The sequence below is a fragment of the Phyllobates terribilis genome, unplaced genomic scaffold, assembly GCF_046119375.1.
Source record: "Phyllobates terribilis strain yellow unplaced genomic scaffold, ASM4611937v1 Scaffold_402__1_contigs__length_1722832, whole genome shotgun sequence".
Taxonomy (NCBI): Eukaryota; Metazoa; Chordata; class Amphibia; order Anura; family Dendrobatidae; genus Phyllobates; species Phyllobates terribilis.
Window position 1 is genome coordinate 1,122,208 of NW_027363162.1, and position 15,078 is coordinate 1,137,285.

General features: G+C 38.7%; 1 protein-coding gene across 8 annotated transcripts in view; it reads right to left on the minus strand.

The window, feature by feature from the left end:
- Window positions 1-3,079: 3,079 nt before the first annotated feature.
- LOC141225084 (mycolipanoate synthase-like) overlaps window positions 3,080-15,078 on the minus strand; it is a 115,620-nt gene continuing 103,621 nt past the window's right edge. For all 8 annotated transcript variants that reach the window (XM_073667001.1, XM_073666998.1, XM_073667002.1 and 5 more), the window contains 3 exons: window positions 13,068-13,271; window positions 9,766-9,947; window positions 3,080-8,625 (listed from right to left, as the gene is read on the minus strand). In XM_073667001.1, the coding sequence (XP_073523102.1) occupies window positions 3,172-8,625; window positions 9,766-9,947; window positions 13,068-13,271 (5,840 nt within the window). In that variant the 3' untranslated portion in view covers window positions 3,080-3,171. The remainder of the gene's footprint in view (window positions 8,626-9,765; window positions 9,948-13,067; window positions 13,272-15,078) is intronic.

Sequence of the window (15,078 nt, forward strand, 5' to 3'; positions counted from 1 at the left end):
AGACCCCTTGTGAGACCATATGCTGGTGCGGTTGGCCCTGGGTTCCTCCTAATGCAGGACAATGCCAGACCTCATGTTGCTGGAGCGTGTCAGCAGTTCCTGCAAGATGAAGGCATTGAAGCTATGGACTGGCCCGCCCGTTCCCCAGACCTGAATCCAATTGAGCACATCTGGGACATCATGTCTCGCTGCATCCACAAACGTCACGTTGCACCACAGACTGTCCAGGAGTGGGCGGATGCTTCAGTCCAGGTCTGGGAGGAGATCCCACAGGAGACCATCCGCAACCTCATCAGGAGCATGCCCAGGCGCTGTAGGGAGGTCATACAGGCACGTGGAGGCCACACACAATACTGAGCCTCATTCTGACTTATTTTAAGGACATTACATCAAAGTTGGATCAGCCTGTAGTGTGTTTTTCCACTTTAATTTTGGGGGTGACTCCAAATCCAGGCCTCCATTGGTTAATAAATTTGATTTCCATTGATGATTTTTGTGTGATTTTGTTGTCAGCACATTCAACTTTGTACAGAACAAAGTATTCAATGAGAATATTTCATTCATTCAGATCTAGGATGTGTTATTTGAGTGTTCCCTTTATTTTTTTGAGCAGTGTATATAGTATAGTATACATACAGTATATACTGTGTATATATACTGTACATGATGCACTACATGTTTCATCTGTCACAGCATCAACCTGATGAATATCAGCAAACAGACTTGCACTGTCTCAACAGCCAGGTTAAGTCATACCTGCACTGTGTCCTTTCTATGGCAGATACCCTAAGCTCATGGACATCTGGCTCAGTAGATTGGACAAGTGGCAAGAACTGTCTCAGTTAATTAGGGGTGTAACATCAAGTTCAGCCTCCAGTATACTATCAGAGAGGAGCTTTAGCGCAGCCTGTGGCTTTGTCAAACCCAAGTGGCCAGGTTCTCCACTGCAAGCATGGAAAATTTTACATTTGTCAAAATAAATCAGGCATAGATCAGGGCTGACTTTCATTCACCCACGGCTGATTATTTTTATTATTATTTATTATTATATCGCCATTTTTTCCTTGGCACTTTACATGTGAAAAGGGTTGGCTGATGCCAATGATTCGATCAGCTGTCCCTTCTGCCTACCTGACTGTCCATTGTCTGTCTTCTACAAAGTTCTGCTGCCACCATTGCTGATGACCCATGCTCAGTCAAACATCTTCTCCTTGTCAATCATGTCATCTTTACTGTAATACTGTTGTTGGCACGGCCAATGCCGTCCCACACCTCCTTTCCTGCCTTATCCTATTTTTATACAGTGCACCTTCTGCCACTGCCACTGCAGAACCACACTAGCCACACATCTGCTGGCTGCTCACTATGTTGTATAGTTGTAGTGTACTGAAGCTGGGAAGTGTACACTAGGTACACAATTTAGGCATAGTTATTAATGTGGAACTGTCTCTCATAAAACAAATAGCTGTCATTATTAACTATTCAGCTATGCACCTAAGGAAAATTTTGGTTGTTGGTGTTACACCTGAGAAGTGCACATCTTTATAACCTAGCTGCCTGTAATGCCTTATATGCAGGCCACCCGGACAAAGCAATATACCTCCTCCAATTAGTCTAAAATGCTGCAGCAATTTAAATCACCAATAAACTTTGACATGTCCCCTTAATCCAAACTGTTCCGACACTGCATTTGCATTTTCTGCCTGTGAATGGAAAATACATTTTAAAATTTGCTTGATGATCTTTAATCCCTTAATCAACTTTTTTCAGACGTCATCAATTTCTAAATGAGTTAATTTGTTTTCAAATGAAATGGAAAAATGTCTCATGTTCAACTTCTGATCTGTTTTTTCTGTCCTGTTGTGAAATCTTTTTTGGAATTAGAGTTGTAGATCTAAAAGAAGTAATTTATTTTTATGCTGATATTAAAGACTTTTTTATTCAGTCCTAAAAATAAATAAACAAATTAAAGGTATATTTATTGTGAATTAATGTTATCACACAATCAAACTGCAAAATTTCAAGTAGAGGAATAGTTTTATTAAGCAGATTATAAATACAATACTTGCGGTTTATTTCAAATATTATTTATTATCACAGTACAAGAAGAATATTCATATTTAAGTCTAATTATAGATGTTCATATTGCTTACAAATTTTAAATAGTATATCAAAATACTCATCTATATAGGGAAAAAACATTGCTGCATATTGCTGATTAATTATCCAGAAAATTAATCAGACTTATAGAACTTTTCATATAGACTCATACATTCATGTGCCAAAGATGGAAAATGGAATATGTTACAGTATATACACATTTAGCCACATTTTGAAAACTATATAGAGGAGATCAAAACACCATGAACATTTACTTTGATAAAATTGCTGAAAAAAATCAGTGCCTGCAGGTTTAAAGCTGAAAAATAAGAATTGATCAATATACTAACATTACTGACTGCTTTGGTCTTTTGTGTGCGCTTGTTATACAGCAGTGACAACAGCAGTATCAAAGTAAGATTACTATGGACAGAATGTGGCCCCAGCTCTAGCTATGGCTCAGAATAAGAAAGACAAGTGTATTAAGGAGTTTGTTTGTAATAGTATATAAAATATACTGAAATGTTGACAAAATTATCAGAATATAAATAAAAAGTTGCCTTGATAATTTAACGTAAAATCAGTGTATTGCTGTATATTAATAAAAGTGCACAAGATGCTGTAAAGCAAAGTACTTCAAATAGTCTTTTCAAGCAGAGGTATATCCAGGCACGACACCTTCAAACACTATTTGCAGTCATTAGGTCAGTATATCAGTGTTTATGCTCCTTGATCCATTTGGTGGTGCATATAGCCAAGTCCATATAAGCAATCACTCAATAAGAAAAATGAAAGGCAGCACACACCGAATCATAAATAAAAGTCCTTTATTCCTGTGCAAGGGACTTCATAGCGTGCGGCAGGTATTGGGAGGAGCAGACAAGGGAGCAGCGCACAGGACTACGGACGTTTCGCACCTTCCGATACCTGCCGCACGCTATGAAGTCCCCTGCACGGGAATAAAGGACTTTTTATTTATGATTCGGTGAGTGCTGACTTTCATTTTTCTTATTGAGTGATTGAAAAGTGCTTGAAATAATTTAGTTCTGTTGTTGCCAACTTGTTTCCATATCACAGATAAGTTTCCTCTATCAATTCACCATTTAGCTCTTTTTCATCACAAGTGGTTTCTTTAACCATTGACACCAAACTGGAGACTTGTGTGCTGGGATCGAGTAGCTTCACCAGCGGTATATTTACATTCTTCTCTTTAAAGATACGGCTTTGTAATGTCATGGCTGACATTGAGTCAATCCCCAGAGAACTGAGAAGAGTACTGCTACTGATATCACTTGAGCTGACTCCCGTGAGCTCCGTAAGTACTAAGAGAATATAATCTTCACAAGTTTCTCTATTACCACCACCAGGTTGTTTTTCTGTTGGTGTTTGCTCCCAACTCTTCATCTCTTCCACCACCACATTATAGAACCGCTTCTTCAATCCTGGAATATTTGAGATCAAGTTTTCATACATGGTTTTGAAGTTAAATTTGACAATTGCTTGAATTGAATTATTTATTTGAAGACATTTCTTCAGATACTTGTGAATTTCCTCAGTATTTAAAAGGAGTATTCCTTTTGCTTCTAAGAGTTTATGAATTTGGTGCTGATTGAGTAAAACTCCAAGGTTGAGGCCACCCCAACAGATCGATTGTCCACAAAGACCCTTATTTCTTCTGTATAGGCAGAACATGTCTAGAAAAGAGTTGGCAGCTGCATAATTTGCTTGGCCTGAATTTCCAACAAATGAAGCAACAGATGAAAAGCACACGAAGTAGTCAAGTGTCATGTCTGACGTGACAAGGTGGAGATTCACTGCTCCATCTACTTTTGGGCTGAGAACTTTCTCAAAGTGGAGCAAATTTAGGTTCTGCAGAATTCCATCGTGAAAAACCACAGCACTATGGAAAACGCCCTTTACTGGGATATTTGGAAATATTTTTTTCATTAATTCCATGGCTTTTTTTACTTCAGGGTAGAAGGAAATGTTACATTGTATGGCAACTATCTTGGCAGCTTCCTTTAGATTCTGAACCGCATTTAATTGTTGTTCCATTTCTGGGGTTGGCTTTCTTCTAGATAAAATTGCTATATGGCTACCACCATTGTTCACAATGAATTTCACGGTTTCAAGTCCAAGACCAGTCAGACCACCTGTGACAACGTAAACCGCGTTATCTTTGAAAAGCACTGGATCAGGTGCTGACATTGGTATCTTTGCGATAGTACTGGTTAGCTCAATTACAGGTAAGGACTGGGTTACAAAGTAGCTGGTTTCTTTACTATCCAAGCAAGGTTCATGTTGAACCAAAACTTTTGGAATGATAATGTTGGTTTCTGGAGATATAGAATAAAGCCACTTGTGCAGTTCCTTTGCATTCTGATGTAAATATGCCTTCTGGAAAGGAGCAGAAATATCAAGTAAGTGAATGTGAAAGTCTTGATTGCTGCTAAGAATTAGATTGTGCCAGTTTTTAACATTTTTATGATCAGATAAAAAAACCAAATCTTTAAGAAGTGGTAATGTATTAAGCATTTCTATAGTGACAGCACTAGCCATAGGAAGAATGACCATTGAAGTGCATTGCTTATCCACCACACTACTTCGATCAGTTATCACAGTTTCCCATCCAGATTCCTTTGCTGTCTTGGACAAAACTGTGCACAAAACTGACTTTGCATCAGATGTTAAAATAACAAGTTTAGGCTTATTCTTTGCACGTGGTAGTTGATTGTGCAGAATTTCCCAGGCCAAGATAAAGAATGAGATACAAGGTGCATTTTTTATCAGTGGTGCTTTTTTGACCAAGTAGCAAACATTTTCTGGAAGAATGACATTAGAGGTTGCAGTTATCAGATAGCATGCCACAACTCTATCACCAACGTGAATTTTCTTAACAGCTTTGCCAACAGCAGTAACAACCCCTGCAAAATCCAGAGCAACAAGCTCATGCTTATCACTAGACAAAGAGTTCCAGTACAGAGTATTCCCATATTTCCAGCTTGAAAGACTAACAGGAAAATAATCATTTGTGTGGGTGCAAATTTGATCAATACGAATCTTTAAGTCTTGGCTTTTAAGCATAGAAACATTGAAATTAGTTTGTTCAGCAGAAATTTTAGTTACTGTATAAGGCTCTGAAGTATAAAGGGTAAAACTATCAGATTTTATTTCCTGTGTTCTCTGTTCAGTGATGGTGGGAGTAATTTCACTTGTATAAATAGAGCCCTCCTTAATCCAGATCTCTGAATGCACCTCTGGATTGTAATGAAGAAGAACTTGGACTAATGCTGCAACATCTTGGGAACTGGAGGAGCTAACGTCGATCAGCTGAAATGTTATGTCAGGTATTTCTATCATACATGCTCTCGTCATTCCGACTAAAGCAAATCCAGGGTTAATGCGATCCACAGTATTGTCCACAGTTCTAAATGTCACTATCCGGATTGAAGGCTTGGGGGTCTTTTTTCTTATTGTTAAAATCAGCTGTTGATAGACTTCACAGCATTTCGCTAGATATTGTGTAAGATTATTTGGAATATCTTTAGTTAATTCTTGGATTCCCCACATAAACACAACATCTTCGCATTCACTATTAAGAAGCTTATGTACTTGAATATCCGAATTCCAACTGTTGAAAGGAATGTAGGTCACCTCTTTCTGAATGTAGTTTGATAACTTTTCACCTATTCCAACTTTGTCAGAATAAATCAACAGCTTTGGCTCATTTTCTGATCTCTGACTGGATTGTAAACTCTTTGTCCAGTTTACTTGGAAAAAAGTATTTTCTATATTATTTGTAGTTTGTTTTACAAATGTCAGCTGAGCAATTTTTATTTCTACTAAAATGGAGCCATTGATATCTGCAAAACATCCACATAGTTCAATGTACTTCTCTGTTGTTTTCATCATTTTCATATAAATAATCATTTCTTCTTGAAGAGGCTGTAGCATCATTAAACTTCCTATGGATGATGGGAAGAGTGCTGATTCTTTCATTCTTGTTCCCATACAAACCACCATTTGAAGGAAGCAGTCTAAAATGACTGGATGTATATGGTACTCGTACATTGTTTCCCTTACTTCTTCACTCACTTTTATTCTGGCAATTCCTTCATTAAGATCTTTTCCATAATGTACATCACCCAGCTGTTTGTAAGTCTCCCCATACTCAAATCCAACTGCAGAGAGTTGATCATATACTGTTTCTGCTTTGAAAATCGAAGTACATCTCTTGAAGATATGTTCAGCTGAGATTTTTTTGTCTTTGTTTAGTTTATAGTTACGTTTTTGTATTTTCCCACTTGCAAAAACATGTGATGTTAGAACTTCAAAAAGCATTAATTTCTCTTCTTGGTGTAGCTTGACTTTTAGGTCCACAGAGTCTTGGTGGAGAACACAGGGACTGGAAAATGTTGCACTGACTTCCAAAGAACTTAACGGCAATTTAGGTTTAAAGCTGGTAGCCGCAGCTGCCAATCCAAGTTCTACGTAGAATGCACCTGGAATAAGGGCAGATCCTCCATGTTTATGTTCATAGACATATGGTGCATTGACTTTAGAAACCTTGCAGTGGAAGTCAGACAAATCTTCACTCAAGCTATGGATTAATGGATGATTTGGACTTGATGATGTTTGGTTCCCTTGTCTAATTTTTTCATATTTAATATCTTGCTTGATACAATCAAATTGATATCTTGGAATTGTTGACGGTGAAGATTTATAGGCACCGAATACATTGCTCCAGTCAGGATTGTATCCTTGAGTAAAAAGTGACATCAGCATGGAAAAGACAGCTTCATATTCTTTTTGGGGCTGTATAGCAGGTAATACTGTTGTTTTTGCTCCTAAAGTTTCAATGATGTTCCTTTGTAGTGCTCTCCGGGGACCTATTTCAATGATCAATGGGTTTTCTTTATCTCTTGCTGAAGCTTCTACAGCTTGTTGAAAGGCAACTGGTTCACGAATATTTTTAGCCCAGTAATCACCAGTGGTGAAATCTCCTTTGGATGCTAGTTTACCTGTCACTGTAGAGAAAATATCAACTTCCATGCTATTTTCTTGCAAATCATGCAGCGTCTCTTTTACTTCATGTAATATAGGGTCCATCATTGGGCTGTGGTATGCTGCAGGTACATTAAGCTTTACGAGAAATATATTCTTTTCACTGTAATTTTTGGTCAGCTCCCCATGAAGGTGTTCTAATGAGTAAGTATCGCCCGACAATGTGCATGAAGTAGGACTGTTGAAAGCAGCAATGCAAACTTTTTCTTTGTATGACTGAATTATTTTTGATAATTTGGTCACAAGCAGATTGCCAACTACCAGCATACTGCCCCCAGTAGCTTTGCATTGCAGCATGCTTCTGTAATAAATGACTTTTACAGCATCTTCAAGTGAAATAAGTCCAGAACAATGAGCTGCTGCAACTTCTCCAACTGAGTGACCAACAATTCCATCTGGCCTCACCCCCCAATGTGTCAGAAGAGCCACTAATGACGCCTGAATTGTAAAGAGCAGCAACTGGGCCACATCCGGCCTTGAGAAATCATCAAACTCCATCTCTAACAACTGCAGCACAGAAATGGAGGTATAAGCTTGGATCAACTTATCGATTGCCACACATTTTGCTCTAAACACTGGCTCATGTTCAAGTAGCATCTTACACATTCCTTTATAAAGGACTCCATTTCCACAGAATATGAACACAATATGATGGCTGGATTTAACCATAGGAGCCAATTTGCTCACCGTTTGTAGTTGGTGGTGTAAATGAGTTACAGAAGAGGCGAGAAATGCTGTTCTGTATTTGTAATTTAGGTGACTTCTCCTGCAAGCTGCTGTGTAGACCAGGTTCTCCAGGGATAATTTTGTGTTGCTTAACACTCGTTTTGTGTCTTCAATACAGAGGAGAAGGGAATTGATGGAAGCTGCCGATAATATAAATAATTCTACTGATCTTTTCGAATGATACTTAGGGTATTCTTGATTATCTTGCTTTACAACAACATGAACATTAGTTCCGCCAAACCCAAAACAATTTATTCCTGCCATTCTTCCAAATTTGATGTCCTCTTGCCATTTTTCAGGACTGGTTGGAATTTCTAGATTGGATTTCTCTATGATTTTGTTCCCATTTTTTTTAGAATAGTGTAAAGATGGAGGAATAATTTCATGATGCATCATGAGAAGAACTTTAATCAACCCAGCAGCCCCAGCAGCAGATTCAGTGTGACCGATATTTCCTTTAACTGATCCAATCCTCAGGGGCTTCATTCCATTACAGCGTTTTTTCCCAATGATATTTCCTAAGCTTGTAGCTTCTATTGGGTCACCAGTTGGTGTCCCAGTACCATGAGCCTCAACATACTGCACAGAACATGGATCTGTCCTACCATAGATCTGCTGTAATAGATGTTCCTGCTGATGTTGAGATGGTCGTGTGATTGGTGATACAGAGTGTCCATCTTGGTTTACTGAACTTGCAGTTATAAGTCCCCAGATTTTGCAGTATTCTTCTTTAGCCTGAAAAAAAAAGTTAAAAAATGTTAAACAGAATTCCCACAGGAAAATGGAAGTAGGCAGCAGAATAACAACCTTCACACTAAAATTTAAATGGGTTATCTATTTTTCTATGGGACTAAACAATTGGTCGGTAGTTGCTAATTACATGCTTGTTCTGCCATATGCTGATCTCTCTTGTATAAGAGCGGTCACAGACTGTTCCTGGTGGCGATTTTCCCACTTTCTGTGATGTCATGTTGACAGAGCAGTGCCTTCTCTTCCACTCTGCTCTATCAATGACACATCAGTGCTGATGTCATACTGATTGACAGCTGGCTCCCTACTACCTAACTGAGCGCAGGTGCACTAAGCTAGTGTGATTCATGTTTTACGAGCTAGCGCATGAGCAGTGCAAATAACTGTGCAAGTGACTCTGATTTCCAGCACCTTCACTGGGTATAAGTGTCACTAGCAGACCTATCAAACTACACTGCTCATGCAATGCAAATCACAGAAACTCAGTGTGCCTGTGCGGAGTTAGGTAGCAGGGAGCTGGCTGCCAAAAAACATGACGTTGGCAATGACACACCATCGACAGAGCAGAGCAGATGCGAAGGAACTGCTCTGTCAACGTCACATCACAGAAAGTAGGAAAATCGCTGCCAGGAGTGGTTTGTGACTGCTTTCAGCCAGGAGAGAATAGCAAGTACCTACCGATAAGTGCTTAGTCCCATAGAAGAAAGAAAAAAGTTCCCCCTTTTAAACTTGGGAAAAGGAAAAGTCTCACTGACGTATTGGTCACTTTGGAGAAAAGTGGATAGTAGATGAAGCATAGGCAATGAGCAAGAGGAAGATTGCAATTAAAGTGAGGAGAAAAAAACAACTAAAAATGAATGATACCTCTAGAAATGAAAGAAAAGATTTACGGTACACAGATCTGACCTAGTGACTAAGCCTCACACAATGTCATGATGACATGGGTCTAAGGAAGTGACAGATTTTGCTAGAAGATACCTAATTAAAGGATGTTGGCCAAAGAAGTGAAGCCCAGCTGAAACAGATGGGAAATGACATCGGAACTAGATGTCTTGGATATTTTTGCTCATTTCTAATAATATCAAAGAGATGGTAGAAAACATTGAGACTGTAAACATTTCATACCTTTTTTAAAGGTTTTAGAAGAACAATGCCACATCCTTCTCCTCTTCCATATCCATCAGCTTGATTGGAGAAAGGTTTACTTATACCATCTACAGAAAGCATTTTTGCTTTGCAAAGGGCAACAAAGATGCGAGGTTCGAGGATGCAGCTGACTCCGCCACATATGGCCATCTGACAATCACCTGAAATATACAGAAATAAATATAGATTTCAACACAAATTAAACAGAAGCGTACATACACACATGGTCAAAATTGTTGGTACCCCTCGTTTAATGAAAGAAAAACCCACAATGGTCACAGAAGTAACTTGAATCTGACAAAAGTAATAATAAATTAAAAATCTATGAAAATGAACAAATGAAAGTCAGACATTGCTTTTCTGCTTCTACAGAATTAAAAAAAAATTAAACTCATGAAATAGGCCTGGACAGAAATGATGGTTCTTCTTAACTTAATATTTTTTTGAACAACCTTTTGAGGCAATCACTGCAATCAAACCATTCCTGTAACTGTCAATGAGACTTCTGCACCTCTCGACAGGTATTTTGGCCCACTCCTCATGAGCAAACTGCTCCAGTTGTCTCGTGTTTGAAGGTTGCCTTTTCCAGATAGCATGTTTCAGCGCTTTCCAAAGATGCTCAATAGGATTTAGGTTAGGGCTCATAGAAGGCCACTTCAGAATAGTCCAATGTTTTCCTCTTAGCCATTCTTGGGTATTTATAGCTTTGTGTTTTGGGTCATTATCCTGTTGGAAGACCCATGACCTGTGACTGAGACCAAGCTTTCTGACTCTGGGCAACACATTTCTCTCTAGAATCCCTTGATAGTCTTGAGATTTCATTGTACCCTGACAGCATGTAGTTTGGCAAATTCCAGTCTGGCTTTTTTATGATTTTTTTTCAACAATGGTGCTCTACTTGGTCGTCTCCCATGAAGTCCACTTTGGATCAAACAACGCCGGATGATGCGATCTGACACTGATGTTCCTTGAGCTTGAAGTTCACATTTAATCTCTTTAGAAGTTTTACTGGGCTCTTTTGTTACCATTCGTATTATCCGTCTCTTTGATTTGTCATCAATTTTCCTCCTGCGGCCAAGTCCAGGGAGGTTGGCTACAGACCCATGGATCTTAAATTTCTGAATAATATGTGCAACTGTAGTCACAGGAACATCAAGCTGCTTGGAGATGGTCTTATAACCTTTACCTTTAACATGCTTGTCTGTAATTTTCTTTCTAATCTCCTGAGACAACTCTTTCCTTTGCTTTCTCTGGTCCATGTTGAGTGTGGTACGCACCATGTCATCAAACAGCACAGTGAGCATCTGTAGCCCTATATACAGGACCACTGACTGATTACAAGATTGTAGACACCTGTGATGCTAATTAGTGGACACAACTTGATTTACCATGTCCCTTTTGTCAAATTATTTTCAGGGGTACCATCATTTCTGTCCAGGCCTATTTCATGAGTTTAATTTTTTTTAAATTCTGTGGAAGCAGGGTTGAAAAGCAATGTCTGACTTTCATTTCTTCATTTTCATAGATTTTTAATTTATTATTACTTTTGTCAGAGTCAAGTTATTTCTGTGACCATTGTGGGTTTTTCTTTCATTAAACGAGGGGTACCAATAATTTTGACCACGTGTGTATGTACAATACTGTTCGCTATCTGTATTGAACACTGACTTTATGGTCGACTAGAGATGTTTTTTGACCTCCAAGATTAGTTGTTAGTTCACTGTAGGAGCCCTGATTGATAATCCTCTCAAGATTCAGGACTGTTCCATCTGGACTCCACATTTAGATTAGACTGTCATTGTGGCTCTTTATGAGCTAGCGCATGAGCAGTGCAAAGGAATAACATTGTGACATAACGATGATGCGGTGCTTAGACCGTGCCAAAGGTGCCTTGCAGGACCTTTCACGACATTATGACGTGTGTAATGAGATGATGATGTGTGTCACAATGTCATGACGTTGCAGGGCCTCGTCAGTGTGAAAGATGCCAAGAGCTGAAGAAAGACAAAAAAGATGACAGATGGGACAAAAGGAGACCACTGGAGCAGCAATAAAGGACACAATAAGGCTGAATGAGTATCATTGTTTTTTTAACCCCTTTTATTAGACTGAATTTGATTTTTTTTTTTAGGATAATTTTATTCAATCCAACTCAAACAGATTCACTCATCTCCATCCATCAGATCACCGTTCACAGGTTGCTCAGGCATCAGATGATTATGTGCTGAGAACTGTCATCAAAGGTGCAACACATGAACATGATCTTATTTCTTGCATGTGTACCATCTTAGACCTCAGTTCACATTGCTTGGTTTTTTGTCTTGTTTGCATTCTGTGCAAATTAGGGGTGTGGCATCCCCCTTGTTGAGCTGGTCAGTATATATGTAGCTTACCACGGGCTTGGGTGGTCTGATATTGGGACCCGGTTCTATTTGTCTACCCTTTTATATGCATTACTTCAACTCTGATATACAGTAAGGTTTTTAATATAGACAGTGTAGGACCATCCCAATTAGGGTCACCTAGTCGCTGGTGTGACGGCTTGTATACTTTTTTTGATCAAAAATAGTTCACTAAGTACCCTATATTTCATATGCAACTTTGCTTTACATTTATATATAATGATGGTAGGGATGTGATATATTTTTTGTCTTTTGTAGGTTTTGTATCTTTTTGCTAGTGTGAACATGCTCTTATTTCTTGCATGTGTACCATCTTAGACCTCAGTTCACATTGCTTGTTTTTTTGTGTTGTTTGCATTCTGTGCAAATTAGGGGTGTGGCATCCCCCTTGTTGAGCTGGTCAGTATATATGTAGCTTACCACGGGCTTGGGTGGTCTGATATTGGGACCCGGTTCTATTTGTCTACCCTTTTATATGCATTACTTCAACTTTGATATACAGTAAGGTTTTTAATATAGACAGTGTGGGACCGTCCCATTTAGGGTCACCTTGTCGCTGGTGGGACGGCTTGTATACTTTTTTTGATCAAAAATTGTTCACTAAGTACCCTATATTTCATATACAACTTTGCTTTACATTTATATATAATGATGGTAGGGATGTGATATATTTTTTGTCTTTTGTAGGTTTTGTATCTTTTTGCTAGTGTGAACATGCTCTTATTTCTTGCATATGTACCATCTTAGACCTCAGTTCACATTGCTTGGTGACATGAAGAAAGGAAGTTGTAAAGCTTTTTAACATTTGTAATACTTTATGTAAAGAACAAACAAAGAACAACATATCTATCAAGTCTTGGTCTATTTAATTGTTTTTACCTTGTCTGATGGCTTGGCATGCATAATGTAAAGCAACTAAGGAAGAAGAGCAGGCAGTGTCAATTGATAGGGATGGTCCCGTCAGATTAAAGCAGTATGATATCCTGTTTGCAGCGATGCTCGTTGCTGTCCCAGTGCCATTAAAATGATTAATGTTATCTGGAGAATTATTATACACACTGACAGCATCTCTGTTCATAAGACCTGTATACAATAATACATTATTCTGTGTTAACATCGTCTTAATTTATTTTCTTATTATTCTGTACATAGTGGATTAATAATAATGTAATGATAACATTACTACAACATTTATAAAGAGCATAATGAAAATGTAAAATGCAAAACATTCTAATTGACAAAGTGCAATGTAATTAGTGGAGGGCAGAGCAAACAGTAATGATTGTGATGATGACATGTAGAATAGCTGTATTGACATAGGAAAGTGGAAATCATTTGATTTTGTTTAATCACGCAGGGTAAAAAGATGCCCACAGTCCCTGAATCAAAGCATAAAGGAGTTTCCTGGTTTTGGAATACCCATCTCCCATTTGAAGTTTGTACTGAACTGTACTCACCCTCCTCAGGTCCAGTGCCGAGTCTCCGCCTCTGTTCCTATTGTCGGTTATTGTCTGCAGCACCTTCGTCACGTTAACAGCACTGCAGCCAATTATTGAGTTTATCAGCTTGGAAGTTAAATTAATTAGATTTAAACCGTTTTGAGGAGAACAAACATGGCTAACATATAGCCTCCAAAAAACAACAAAATTGTATTATTGATAATATTAAAAAGCCGGAACAAACAAATAACCCAAGTGTGAACAGATCAAGTACACTCATGAATCACCAAACCACCCCCCCTCAAAAAAAGGGTGTGTATAGGGTAGTGAATAGGGTCCAAGTTAGGGGTTGTGTCAATAACACCCAAGCCCTCAGGATTCCCCACCATTTGTACGTAAGGCCACCACCCTACTACCTCCTATATATAGCCAGAAAAATTGAGATTTAAACGGAGTCCCATATGATGTTGGTTCATATCTCTCAGTGTACCGAGCTAATTAAGTGACAAAAGTGCATAAAGTAATACAGTGCATATAAAAACTGAAAAGACAAGTTTCCCACTAGGCTCTTATGATAGAGACTAGACACAGTATAAATATCTTGACTAACAGGACCCTAAGTCAAAGAACCTATATGCTGATAACCAGCCTTGCAGTGGAGGTTGGCACCCTAGTTAAAGCAGGCGATATGGCACCCACGCTCCACGGCGGCTTTCCCTGACTTGCCCTGGTTAGACCTAGGACTATATCGTTTGTTGCATAACAGTCATATGCAGACAATGAATATACGGCATAACAATAATAATGCATTAAATGGAAACTTACCTTGATATGAATATACACTGTGTGCAGAATTATTAGGCAAATGAGTATTTTGATCACATGATACTTTTTATACATGTTGTCCTACTCCAAGCTGCATAGGCTTGAGAGCCAACTACCAATTAAGTAAATCTGGTGATGTGCATCTCTGTAATAAGGAGGGGTGTTGACTAATGACATCAACACCCTATATAAGGTGTGCTTAATTATTAGGCAACTTCCTTTCCTTTGGCAAAATGGGTCAGAAGAGAGATTTGACGGGCTCTGAAAAGTCCAAAATTGTGAGATGTCTTTCAGAGGGATGCAGCAGTCTTGAAATTTCCAAACTTTTCAAGCGTGATCACCGAACAATCAAGTGTTTTATAGCAAATAGCCAACAGGGTCGCAAGAAGCGTGTTGGCCAAAAAAGGCGCAAAATAACTGCCCATGAATTGAGGAAAATCAAGTGTGAAGCTGCCAAGATGCCATTCGCCACCAGTTTTGCCATATTTCAGGGCTGCAACGTTACTGGAGTATCAAAAAGCACAAGGTGTGCGATACTCAGGGACATGGCCAAGGTAAGGAAGGCTGAAAAACGACCACCTTTGAACAAGAAACATAAGATAAAACGTCAAGAATGGGTCAAGAAA